This window comes from Eleginops maclovinus, chromosome 18 (genome assembly GCF_036324505.1).
Source record: "Eleginops maclovinus isolate JMC-PN-2008 ecotype Puerto Natales chromosome 18, JC_Emac_rtc_rv5, whole genome shotgun sequence".
NCBI lineage: Eukaryota > Metazoa > Chordata > Actinopteri > Perciformes > Eleginopidae > Eleginops > Eleginops maclovinus.
In genome coordinates this window covers 26,200,583-26,213,052 of record NC_086366.1, presented here as the reverse complement: position 1 = coordinate 26,213,052, position 12,470 = coordinate 26,200,583, and the positions used below count along the sequence as shown (strand labels likewise).

The 12,470-nt window shown below is 41.6% G+C and overlaps 1 protein-coding gene across 1 annotated transcript in view; it reads right to left on the bottom strand.

Annotated features, from left to right (window-relative positions):
- Positions 1-12,470, bottom strand: part of LOC134880518 (spectrin beta chain, non-erythrocytic 4-like) — an 81,953-nt gene that overhangs the window by 49,016 nt on the left and 20,467 nt on the right. Inside the window, 9 exon segments of the mRNA XM_063907473.1 lie at positions 461-663; positions 3,377-3,602; positions 3,709-3,839; positions 6,001-6,159; positions 6,444-6,684; positions 9,176-9,313; positions 9,441-9,486; positions 9,489-9,654; positions 10,911-11,279. Coding sequence (XP_063763543.1) covers positions 461-663; positions 3,377-3,602; positions 3,709-3,839; positions 6,001-6,159; positions 6,444-6,684; positions 9,176-9,313; positions 9,441-9,486; positions 9,489-9,654; positions 10,911-11,279 — 1,679 coding nt within the window.

Genomic DNA, 12,470 nt, shown 5'->3' with positions numbered 1-12,470 from the left:
GCTTGGATGGTTCCCTGCTTCCCCCTCCTGAGGTGTCGGACGGTTTTCTAGAACAACTTTGGTGCCGACCGAAAGTCCTTCTCCATGGCTTCTCCGAACTTCTCCCACACCCGCTGCTTTGCCTCGGCCACGGCTGAGGCTGCTGCCCTTCGGGCCTGTCGATACCTTGCAACTGCGTCAGGAGTACCCAGGGATAACATATCCCGGATGGCCTCCTTCTTCAGTCAGACCGCTTCCCTGACCACCGGTGTCCACTAGGAGGTTCGAGGGTTACCGCCCCTTTGAGGCACCTAAGACCTTGAGACCGCAGCTCCCCGCTGCAGCTTCAGCAATAGAGGCTTTGAACACCACCCACTCTGGTTCAATGTCCCCAGCCTCCACAGGGATGCCTCAAAAGCTCCGGAGCTTTTTTCATAGAAGTAATTTAGCATTTTATTTTTGTTTGTGTCTGAGGAGGTACCTGCTGGCGAGGGTGTCGATACGCTCCTTGATGCGTTCAGAGTAGATGTTGTTCTGGCTGATCAGACTCTCTCCGGCCTCGATCACAGCTTTGATCCTGTGCAGGTTCAGCTCCATGGTGGTGGTGAAGTCTTTGTGTTTCTTTATGGCCGCTTCCACCGTCTCCACCGTGGTGGGCAGCTCCACATGAGCAAGGGCCGACTCCTGTAAGGGAAGATGGGAACAGTTAGGTTACCGCTTGGTAATGGAACTCAGTGAAGTCATAACATCAAAGAAAAACTAAAGAGTCTACAATGAACAGAAAGACATCAGAAGGAGACTGAATAAATGGAAGCATTTCTTGGGTTTATTTCTAAAACTGCACGTCTACTTTTGCAATGGAAAAATCAGATGGGCCACTCTTGGTATTGCTATTCAACACACAGTATTGTTTGTGAAACCAACATATTCACATTGTTGATCGAAAGATAATCCATCAAGTCATTTTTCAAGCCAATATAGCAGCCCTTTATTTAATGTGTAAAGAACTGAATATCTTTGGGTCTGGTTACGTTAGTGAGACAAAACCAATCATCAGTCACAAGACTTTAGATATTGGGACATCTTTACTTGTATTTAATAAACTTAATAGTAGGTGAATACGTCTATTCAATATTGTCTCTTTATTTGACCTTTTATATGAAAGTAGCAGCACTTTTTCCCAAAAGTAAAGTTGTGGAATTCTGTTAAATCAATGAATAATCCTTGAAAGTTTGAAACATAGCTACTTCAATAAACCCTTTTCATCATGAAGTTGTATGGCCACTGGACACAATGAACAGGATGAGGCAGAAATAGACAGAAAAGAGCAGCCTGCAATGCCTGTGATTCTTATTGAAGAAGAAATGCTGCTCTGAATCCCCCCCCCCCCGGGCTTATGCGGAGAGCTGGACCCTGCTAAAGATCCTTCATCAAACGGGAACAGGAAAAAAAGGGATGTTCTTCTAGCCTAGCACATTGCACACACACACACGAAAGTCAAGGGCAGCTCTGTGACATTTCAGATTAAAGCAACAAACCTGTGAGCATGTGATGCTGAGATTAAATGCAGACTGCTCTGACTGTTGGATTGTATTTCATCACACAGGCTATTCTGAGGAGCTAAACATATGCTGATATCACATTTAGCCTTTTTGGTAATATGCAAAAAGTGATAATTATATTTTAGGCTCTTGAGGGAATTCAAAATAATTGCACGCAGTATGTACCGCTATTGTTTAACCACTCTCAATATTTATCTAAATACATTTTGCTTTCTATATTTCGGTGTGCTGCTTAAACTGCCACTATTAACAACGTAAAAATAAGATATTACTTAAATTCTGATGGTAATTACTCCTGCCACTACAAAGTGTCTCATAATAATTGCAAAATCACATTATGTTAAAGCCACATTTGCAAACCAAATAGTTGCACAGTAACTCACGAATCATGAACATCATTTAGACAATAACAAGCCAAAGTCATTTACACCATCATACTGTAAATTGTTAACACTAAGACACACACACACGCACCATCAAGCCACAATATAGATCTAGAGGCTGCTGCTTCAACAGATTCTGCTCTAATATCACATAACAAATAGGCACCTTCTGACTCACACACACACACACACACACACACACACACACACACACACACACACACACACACACACACACACACACACACACACACACACACTCTCCCTCTCTTCCTTCGTCTCTGTGACTTTGGCAGGCGCAGCGACCACGCCCAGCCCACTCAGCTGCAGTCAGACAGCAACATTTTTCCTGTTCAGCGTGATGTGATCAAAGTGAACCCGTGATGTTCCCCATCATCATCACGTGAGCGACTGAAGGACAAAAGCAGAGCCGGTTTTCCTTATAAAGACCCGTCATTGTGAACCTCACACAGCGTCTCACTAAGGGAGGCTTTGAGGAAGGTAAATAAAAAAGACAATCGTGTAAAAGTGTTTCATGCAACATTTTGATTTACTATAGCAAATGTTTGTATATAAAAAATTGACATCTATTTCAGAGCACTTTTTAACATCCATGCTCATTTCCTTCACTGATCGTGTGTCAGTACATTGTGTGTTCAGGTCTGATCAGAAAAACAATAAGATGCAAAGGGATCTAGAATTATTGCCTTGTCACGCCTTGGCCAACTATTGAAGTTGTACATGTCTGGACCATCATTTTATCACACTAGATACTTGTGTGAAATTGTCATAATTAGCATATTCATTATTTCACTTTGTTGCGTATTGTTGCAATAAAGATGTTTACTGTATTGGATAAACATCATTACATTCATTATAAAATAATAATTTATAATGAATAAATCATTTCATTTATTACAAAAATAATGAATGATTTATTATAAAAGCAATCATATTTGTCCACTCACAAAAACACGTAAAATATTAATTTAAGGTACATTTAGCATAGATAAAAAAACTTGCAAATCAGTTTTAATAAGTTAACTATGGACAGTCATACGATTAATGGTAATGAAACATTTTAATTGATTGACAGCCCTAATTACATTACAAGTTATTCATTTCACAATTTAAAAACTGGCCATGCCAACAGGAGTCATTTTGGATTTAAGTATCTTGCCACAGGATACTTCGACATGTTGACTGCATCAGACACCCCCCCCCCCCCGTTCCACAGTAGTGCCTTGTGAGCTACTGCGTTTTGTGAGGAGACCAATTCTAAACAGTAGATCTTGAGTCAAAGCAAATGTTTGTGCCAAATTCAAAGAAATTCCATCACAGCATTCCTGACAGGAGAACCGGAATTCATCCTAAAGCCACATCGCCAATAGCCATAAACATCTGTCCGGAGACACTAGTGTAAACTCTGTCCCCGCTCAGTCTCTGTCTCACCTGGTTGTTGAGGAAGGACTCGGCCTGTTTGACGTCTCGCAGGAACAGATGGAAAATGTGAGCCTGCACCAGAACTTCCCTCCTGCTCTCCCACATCTCCAGCAGTTTGTTCCAGCCCACATCGAGCTTCTGGAGCCACTGCTGCAGGGCAGCCTGAGGAAGGGGGGCCTCCTCGGACTCCAGCAGCTCGTTCATGGCCTGCAGCCGCTCGTAGTCCTCTTCATATCTATCAGAAACACATTACGTTATTCTCGGAACAACATGAAGACCTTGAAGGAAGGTAAGATAATGCTAAAAACAGGAATAAGCCTTTTTTTGGCCTCAGTAACCACCTTCCGATTTCCTCCTTCAGCGCAGCGTGTTTGTTGATGAGTTTCTCAGCCTCCTCCAGGTTGTTGGGCAGCTGGTCTGAGGCGGCGGATGTCTGCGTCTGCACCAACCAGGTGAGGAACGAGTCCAGGTCCTGAAAGAGGAACACAATGAACATTTAGCAATTCTTAGTTTTTAACAGAACAGAAGTTTTACAGGATGACACATTGTTTAAAATACTTTATTTATAAGGGACAGTGCACATTAATTAACAATTTGAAATGTTCCTTCTATCATGCAAGTTGAAATTAAAAGGAAATCATGAGAGGTTTTTATAGATTGTCCGTTTATGTTTATTGGTGTTTACTATATGAGTCTCTAACCAGAATAATACAGTGGTATGCAAAAGTTTGGGCACCCCTTAGGAAAACCACTGCATCAGTTTGTCACTTGCTGAGCTTTTGAAGCAGCAACTTCATTTTAACATATGTTATACCTTATGGTAACAGAAACATCTCAGTAGTGAAATAACTTTTATTGGTCAAACAGAAACATGTTTATGTGCATTCAAACAAAAATAGGCATGTGCATAAATTTGGGCACCCCTAAGAAATAATTCCATTAATATTTAGTATTGCCTCCTTTTGCTGCAATAACGGCCTGTAGACGCCTCCTGTAGCCACAGACAAGTCCCTTAAGCCTGGCAGGTGGTATTTTGGCCCATTCTTCCACACAAAACGTCTCCAGTTCAGTCAGGTTTCTTGGCCTCCGTGCATGGACAGCCTTCTTCAAATAAATCCATACATTTTCAATGATGTTAAGGTCTGGGGACTGGGATGGCCATTCCAGAACATTGTACCTGTGCTTCTGCATGAATTCCTTGGTGGATTTTGATCGGTGCTTAGGATCATTGTCCTGCTGAAAAATCCAACCCCGGCGTAGCTTCAACTTTGTGACTGACTCTAGAACATTCTTGTCAAGAATCTCCTGGTACTGTAAGGAATTCATGTGGCCCTCAACTTTAACAAGTTTTCCAGTACCTGTGCTAGCCACACAGCCCCATAACATGATAGATCCTCCACCAAATTTTACAGTGGGCAACAAGTTCTTTTCATTGAATGCAGTGTGTTTTTTTCGCCATGCATACCTGTTCATGTTATGACCAAATAACTCAATCTTGGTCTCATCTGACCACAGTATTTTGTTCCAAAATGCTTCTGGCTTGTCCAGATGTGCTTTTGCATACCTCATGCGACTCTTCTTGTGATTAACACTCAGGAAAGGCTTTTTGCACATCACCCTTCCAATGAGCTCTTCCTGGTGCAAAGTACGCTGGATTGTGGAACGGTGAACAACTACACCATCAGCAGCCAGATGTTGTTGTAGTTCTCTGGAGGTGGTCTGTGGCTTCTCTGTGACCATTTTCACCATCCTTCGCCTGTGCCTTTCCCCTATTTTTGTCGGCCTACCACATCTTTCCTTCACACGGACTGTTCCTGTGGCCTTCCATTTCACAACTACGTTTCTGACTGTGGAGACAGACAGTTTAAACCTGTCAGATAATTTTTTGTACCCTTCTCCTAATTTATAATGTTGGATTATCTTAGCTTTCAGGTCAGTGGAGAGTTGTTTTGAGGTCCCCATCTTGCCACTCCCTAAGAAAGAACCTAGGCCAGGCACAGCCAGCTATTACCTATGTTAAATAGCCTTTTTCATGATTGGTTCCACCTGTCTTTGTAATTGAAGGTCTAATGAGCTAATCAAAGCAATTTTGTGCAGCAACCTGTCAGCTATAAATCCGTACAGGTGTTGAAATGAATGCTATTTATAAGGGTGCCCAAACTTTTGCACATCCCATTTTTTGCATTTTATTTTATTATAATAAAACTATGTAATGCTACCCTAAGAATTTTGGTCTGGAAAACACTAAAACGTCTACATCTTTGTAGGAAAACAAATGTTGTTGCTGTGATCTTCTATTATAAAGGAAAAGCAAATTGTCATGAAATCTCAGAGGGGTGCCCAAACTTTTGCATACCACTGTATGTGTGTAAAGATGATGGTATTTATGTAACAACCACCTGACCTTCTGTACACCTGCACTTCCTCCTGCATTTGCTCTTCTTGTTATTTAACTTGCGTCTTTATTCTAAGTCGGATTCTTGTATGACATTTATCATGAAGTTCTGTTTGCCTAACCTGGATATATGTTAAATCAAAGCCGTTACGTTAAAAGTTCTTGTTGCCTATACTCGCCTGCATTTGGGTCCCACCTATCTCTTCCTCTGTGTGTGTGTGTGTGTGTGTGTGTGTACCTGTATGAAGCTCTGAAGCCTGCTGGCCACAGTCAGTGAGTCCTCGCAGCCCTGTAGTGTGCGTTTAAGCTCCTCCCACTCCACACTGATGCCATCAAACGGCACCAGCACCTCCATGGCCCGGGCGGGGTGGGCGGTGGCCATGTGCTCCGCCTCTTCCTGCAGCACCAAACACAAACAGCATTATGGGGATTGAAGGCTTTTATGTTGCTTAATATGAACTGCTTTTAAAAGCATCTTAACCTCCACACTTCTGTACACTTTGTTCCTCATACGACTGATTTATGTAAATAACAAATAAGAATATTGTTTTTATTGAGCTAAATGCCGATGACAATATTATCAATTTTTTAACCTAAAGGGAAATAATTGTTTTGTATTTAAATAAATAAAAAACGTAAATAATGTCTGAAACAATAACGTATTTTCCCATAATTCCCTACCTGCAGATGGAGTAGTTTGGGCTCCAGGACAGACAGAGCTCCCTCCATGGTGGAGAGTCGTCTCTGCAGAGCCATGACACCCCCCAGGTCGCTGCCCATGTACTGAGTGGCGTCGATGGCTTTCCTCTTGTCCTGGATCTGGGACTTGATCTCGGCACACTCCAGCAGGTAGTTCTGCAGGCGGAGCATCGAGTCCAGCTGATCCTTCTTCTGCTCCACCAGCTCCACGATGCTGTTCCACCTGGTGACACAGACCGAAGAGAGATGCTGACAGAGGGTGTGGTACTGTGACGGAGAGATGTGCAACAGAGTGGATTTATGCTGGCATTTAACACATATCACACTGTACAGTATGATGGGAAGACTACTGATCTGCTGCCCCAAACCAGATCTGTATGCCATGTATTCACAGAGTCCATTTTGGATAAATTAAAGCTGCATACATTTATTCTACTTATGTGCAATTTACGCTATATATATATATATATATATATATATTTTAACATTATCCGCTTCTTATCAGCATTATTACACTTACCTTTAAATAATGCTGCTTGTTCTTTTTTAATAAAGTGTGCTTATTTGTTTTTTAGTAATTTTTATATTCGTAATCACTTTTTATTTAATAGGGCATTTATCTTTTATCTGCACTGTACATTTGCTTCTGTGACGCTGTATATGTTCCCGCTGCAGGATGAATAAAGGCTTTTTTTAAATCACAAAATGTAGGCCTACTGGGCTATAAATCGTGTCTGCTCCAAATACAGCAGACACGACGAGCAGCTAACAGAAGATATCCCAGCTGATGGGATTGAACCCAAACCCGGTCACTGCTAGATAATTGTTAGTAAAAGTCTCAACGTTATGATGACCTGATATGATCTGTCCTGTGAGACAGTGGACTGTGTTCGGTAGCAGCCCAGGACATGTCTGCTCACCATATCCTCATACAATATGTTCTCCTGATTCTGCTCCAGACCAGCAGGTCTCACTACACATCAATTCAGCCAAGAAACACACACATGCTCACATGAACACACACTAATCCGTGTGACTGTAATGAGGTAATGGCAGACAGAGCGCTCAGCAGGCAGCAGAACAGCTCGGTGACACTGACCTCAGAGCTGCACCATGCCTACTGCTGAGGGGGGGGGTGAGACGGGGGTCAGTGCTTAAATATGATACATAACATGTTTATGCATGTAAACAGGGAAGCAGTAATTAATACAGAAGACTACAATATGGTTTATTTATAAATAAAATAAAGGATAAGCATGAATGTCCTGATTTTCAGTTATTTTCATTCCAAAAATATACATATATAAAAAGAAAATTGTAATTTATGTAATAAAAGTGTTGGTGCCACATTTCTCAACTTCTCTTTTTGTATTTAATCAGGTAGGATATTAAAAGATGAAGGTTGAAAATGATTGAATCTTGAAGGAGTATGAGAGAAAATGACAAGCTTTCCATGATATGTATTTCATATAAATTCTATCCAATCATGAATGGTGGGTTGCTCAGATTTTTTGACTGTTGTAAAAAAAAATGTGAAGGTTGTAAAATGAAAGCAGATATTAATTAGAAGAAATCAAGAGGAGGCGTTGATATTTGTATTTGTTTTGGCCTGGTCTTGACGGAGGCAGCCAGCACAGATGGTCGCCCTGAGAGAAACGCTGTGCCGAGGTCACAAGACTCGAGACAGCCATCACCGAATGCTGCCAGACGGAGCTGAGTGGGACAGAGAGCTGTCTGATCACGGGCTCAACCTGGCCGGATGTTAGCATGAATAACCGTGTCGGCCAAGCAGAGAGAGACCAGAGCAACAGACACTTGGAAGAGATTTGTACTTTTGTTTAACATTTAAAATAGCGGGCACTGAATTTATAGAAGCAGGTAGGAGTTTATACTCTTTCTGAGATGGCAAGTGACAGGACACAAGGCGCTCGTCAAAAGACAATTACAGGAAAACAATGGGCAACAAAAAGAGTAAGAATTCCCCTGAATAATACACAACCCCACGAAAGCTCTCTCCCTCGCCATCTCTCTCTTCTTTCTCTCTCCTCCCACCTACTCCTCCCCAATCCCAGTACAGTATATCAATATAATTAATTAATCTGAAGACTGTCCTTCACTGATCCAGCAGCATATGCCCCCTTCTACAGTGTTTCAGTGTCCTGCTGGTCAACACTTGGGCAGCAGCAAACACTACGAAGTAAACATTTCGGCCATGAGTGATCGTGCCGTGCAACTGTCTCTTTAGCATTTGTGTTAGTGAGTGTAAAAAGAGACAGGCAGTATTTAAGTGTCGATGTATATCATGTTGCTGTCTGTAAAGGGTGAGTACATTTAGTTAGTAATATCATATTTTATGCGCAAATGGGGGTGAATGTCAGACTGAAGATGGAGACTGAATCAGGCTAATAATCAGTTGTAGCTGTGATGTGATAAGTGAGGAATACAGTAAGTGTTTGAGTATTCATCTTTCTCTGCATTGTGTATTTTTGTGTATCATAAAAAGTCATTTTAATTAGCCCTGTTTCAAAAGCTGCTGTACAAATAAACGTACCTCACACTTAACGACTCTGAACTACAAATAGCAGCCATGACATTTGCAGTTTAGTAAAAAGAAAGGTACGTTAAAGCAAAACTGCTGGCTAAGGATTATTGATATTAAGTCTGTAGAAGTACATATGGTGGCAGTTGTTGTGAGGTGAGTTTGGATCCAGTACCTTGAGTTAAGGTGGTCCTGACATCCTCTGACCTCTGTGGAAGAGGGATGACCTCCATCCAGGAGCTGCTGAACAATCTGGTTAACGTCCAGAATCCTTCCCATCAGGCTGTTCATCTCCTGGTCCAGGCTTTCAAACCTACAACAGACGGCATTATGGGATCAGTAACAAAGTCGGGGGTTTAAAGGGTTCAGCTTGGGTCAAAATAACAGGCCCCCAGCTGAGGTTCCATTTAATGCCTTCCTCTCCCTCTCCTCTTCCTCACCTGTGAGCCACCATCTCCACATCCTCCAGCCTCTCTGGGATCTCATCTTGTCCAACCACTGCTCCTTTTCATCGATCCACAGCTCGCAGGCATTAACCTCGCTGAACATGCGGTAGACAGCGAGGACGTCGTGAAGCCACTGCTGTCTGAGCACCGCCACCTCCACCACCTCCGTGTACAGCTGCTCCACCTCCCCCATGCGCACCTGCACCTCCTACAGAGGGGAAGTGGGAGAGGACACAGAAGTGTAAAGTAACAGATGTAGAAGGACAATCTCTCACGGTCTGTGTTTTCCTATTTTATTTTGAAAAGTGTTCATGCCCTGTGTTATGCTTGTTTTGACTTCCTGTTTCTGGGTACAGTCGAATTGGCTCCTATCCTTTTCTCCTATGCTCTATTCCTCGACTTCTGCATGAAACGTCACAGGGTTAAGGAATAGTGGATAGGAGAATTCAAAAGGACTTAGGAAAAGACGGCCGGGCTTCAAGAGTATCCGACTGCACTTACACTATCCCACGTATTCATGATGTGCCAGTGGATGTTATTAATGTGCGTCTGCTGTGGGGAAACTACAGTTCTCTGTACAGGACTACTGAAAGCATATCTACTCTGCACCGTGCTCTGATGGTGTTGTTTTATGATTTATGAACGAGGACAACAAAGAGATATATATTGTTCATTAGGTTGGAATTGTACGGAAATAAGAAAATGAAAGTGAAACTTATCTTTCCCCCTGTGACAAACACTCTGAAATGTGGACTTTATTTGATAATTTCAGGAAAAAAGTAACGTTCATATTTCTCCTTTTGATTACTATAGAGCTGAACGTTCAAAACAAAGCACTTTAACAAGTTATGGCATATGTTTTAAACTGCTTAATAAGCACTGTAACTTTCATGAAACGCATTTCTCGTCACCATCGGCTGTTTCCATGAACAGCCGAATTTGTGGCATGGGAAAAGTTGCGGCCACAAGGCATTGTGGGACAGCATCTCTCCTTTCCTTTCATAAAGGAAGGTCCAGTGTTTCCTAAGCTAAATGAGGTTATAAAGGAAGTTTCAGAGCTCCTTTCCTATTATCTAGAGAATTTCAACAGCTCTTATCATGCCTGTCACTGAGGTTCTTCCGGTTCATTTCACTCCGTTAGGAACCTTCCTAAGATATACTGACTATTCAACCACAACCACAGTGATTCCCTCCTGTTAATTTACCTGATTGTGTTCACCTGGTTTATCACCTGGTGATTAGTCTTGCATGTATTTGAGTTCTGGTTTTCTTTCAGTTGTTGTCAGACTCTTCATGTTGAATGTTTATTGTGAGAAAGTTTGGTTCTTTTTTGCCTTGTATTGTTCATTCCTGGACAACCTACAATAAAGGATTTGTGTGCTGCACTCGGGTCCTACCTGCTCTGCTCTCAAGCCTTGACACCATCGAAGTATTGAAAAAGAAACTTTTCTCTTTCTGACTCACCTCCTGATCGCGGTAGCGCAGAGGCAGCGCCACCATGTGTTTGCGCAGAGCCAGCACGTGCACACGGTGTTTGTCCACAGCCTCGCTGACCCCTCTGTGTTTCTTCAGAAGCGACTGGGTGGAGTACTCGTCATGGCCAAAGTCTTCGCTGGACACCAGGCGGTAAGCGTCCTGCAGCCACGCCACCAGGTCATCTGTCTCCGTGGAGAACTGGAAAAAGTTGAGTGCCTCCTGTAGGTGGCCCAGACGCTGCGCGGCCTGGTCCTCCAGGCTCTTCCACTCGCTCTTCACCTCCATGATGCGCTCCTGGATTCCCGCTGTGCCGAAGCTCTTCTCACTCAGGATCTGCTTTCCTCGCTTCATGGTGTTCTAGAGGAGCGGGGCAGGGTGGATGGATAATGATGTTACTCCAAATAATTGCACTAGTGTTGTAGTAAAATGAAGTGCTAACCAACACTAAACACACACATATACAGCCGTGGAAAAAATTAGGGGACCACTTCAGCATTATCATTTAGTCTTTTATTATTAATAGATGTGTTTGAATTATTTTTAAAATGTTTGTATTGTATTCTCTAAACTACTGACAATTTTTCTTTGTGTTGAAATTCAACAGACACTGGAATGGCTGCCATACATCAAGAGATAAAGATTTAAGAAAGATTTGGAGTGGTCTCTTAATATTTTCCGGAGCTATATACAGTATATACACACATGTTCTTAAAATGTCTTCAATTGTGTGTAAAAAGTCTTAAATAAACTGTAATAGAGTATGCTAGAAAGGGCTGCCTTGAAAAAACACTTTTTTTCAAGGCAAACAGGTTTACGATACTCACACTCTTTATTCAGCAGGATAATTTCCACATAATACAGTAACACCACTTTAGGATTTTTAAAGCATAGATATAATTTGCAGAAGAAAAAAATTTGAACGTTTCGCTGTAAACCAACTACATCAAGTTTACATGACTTCACCACTGCTAAGTTTAAGGCGGCTAATGTTATCATTTAGCACTTGTTAGCAACCTCTGTTTTTATGACACATACAAGCATCGGACCTCTTCTGATTGGGTATTATCTGACATATGTTATGTTGTAGAACAACGTGTGAAAATCTCTTCAAAATCATATTTTTCAAAAATGTTTGACTTCCAGACGAGGGCACAGGAAGATCAGAAATGCTGACTCATTTTCGGGTTTCAGTCTCATTCCTGCACTACCCTATTTGTAAGATCTTTATATAACTTTCGCACATTTAAGTGCTGACATTTCTGTCAACTATAATAGTTGTTGCATTTTATTCAGTTGTATTTAACAGGATTGAAGTTAAAATCATTTATATCATTTATAAAACGATTTAATAAATACTTTCATTATTTACTAAATGATTTTAATCTTAATAAACAAATGCTTCTTTTTGATTGAGACCAGTTCTTAACCCTCGCTAAAATTGTTGGGATTTTTTTAGATTTAGGCATGTGACAAAATCTCTACATAGCCAGGTGATCTAACAACAGTATTTGTACTATTTGAAAATAAGTAGGTTGTGTGGTAGGTTAC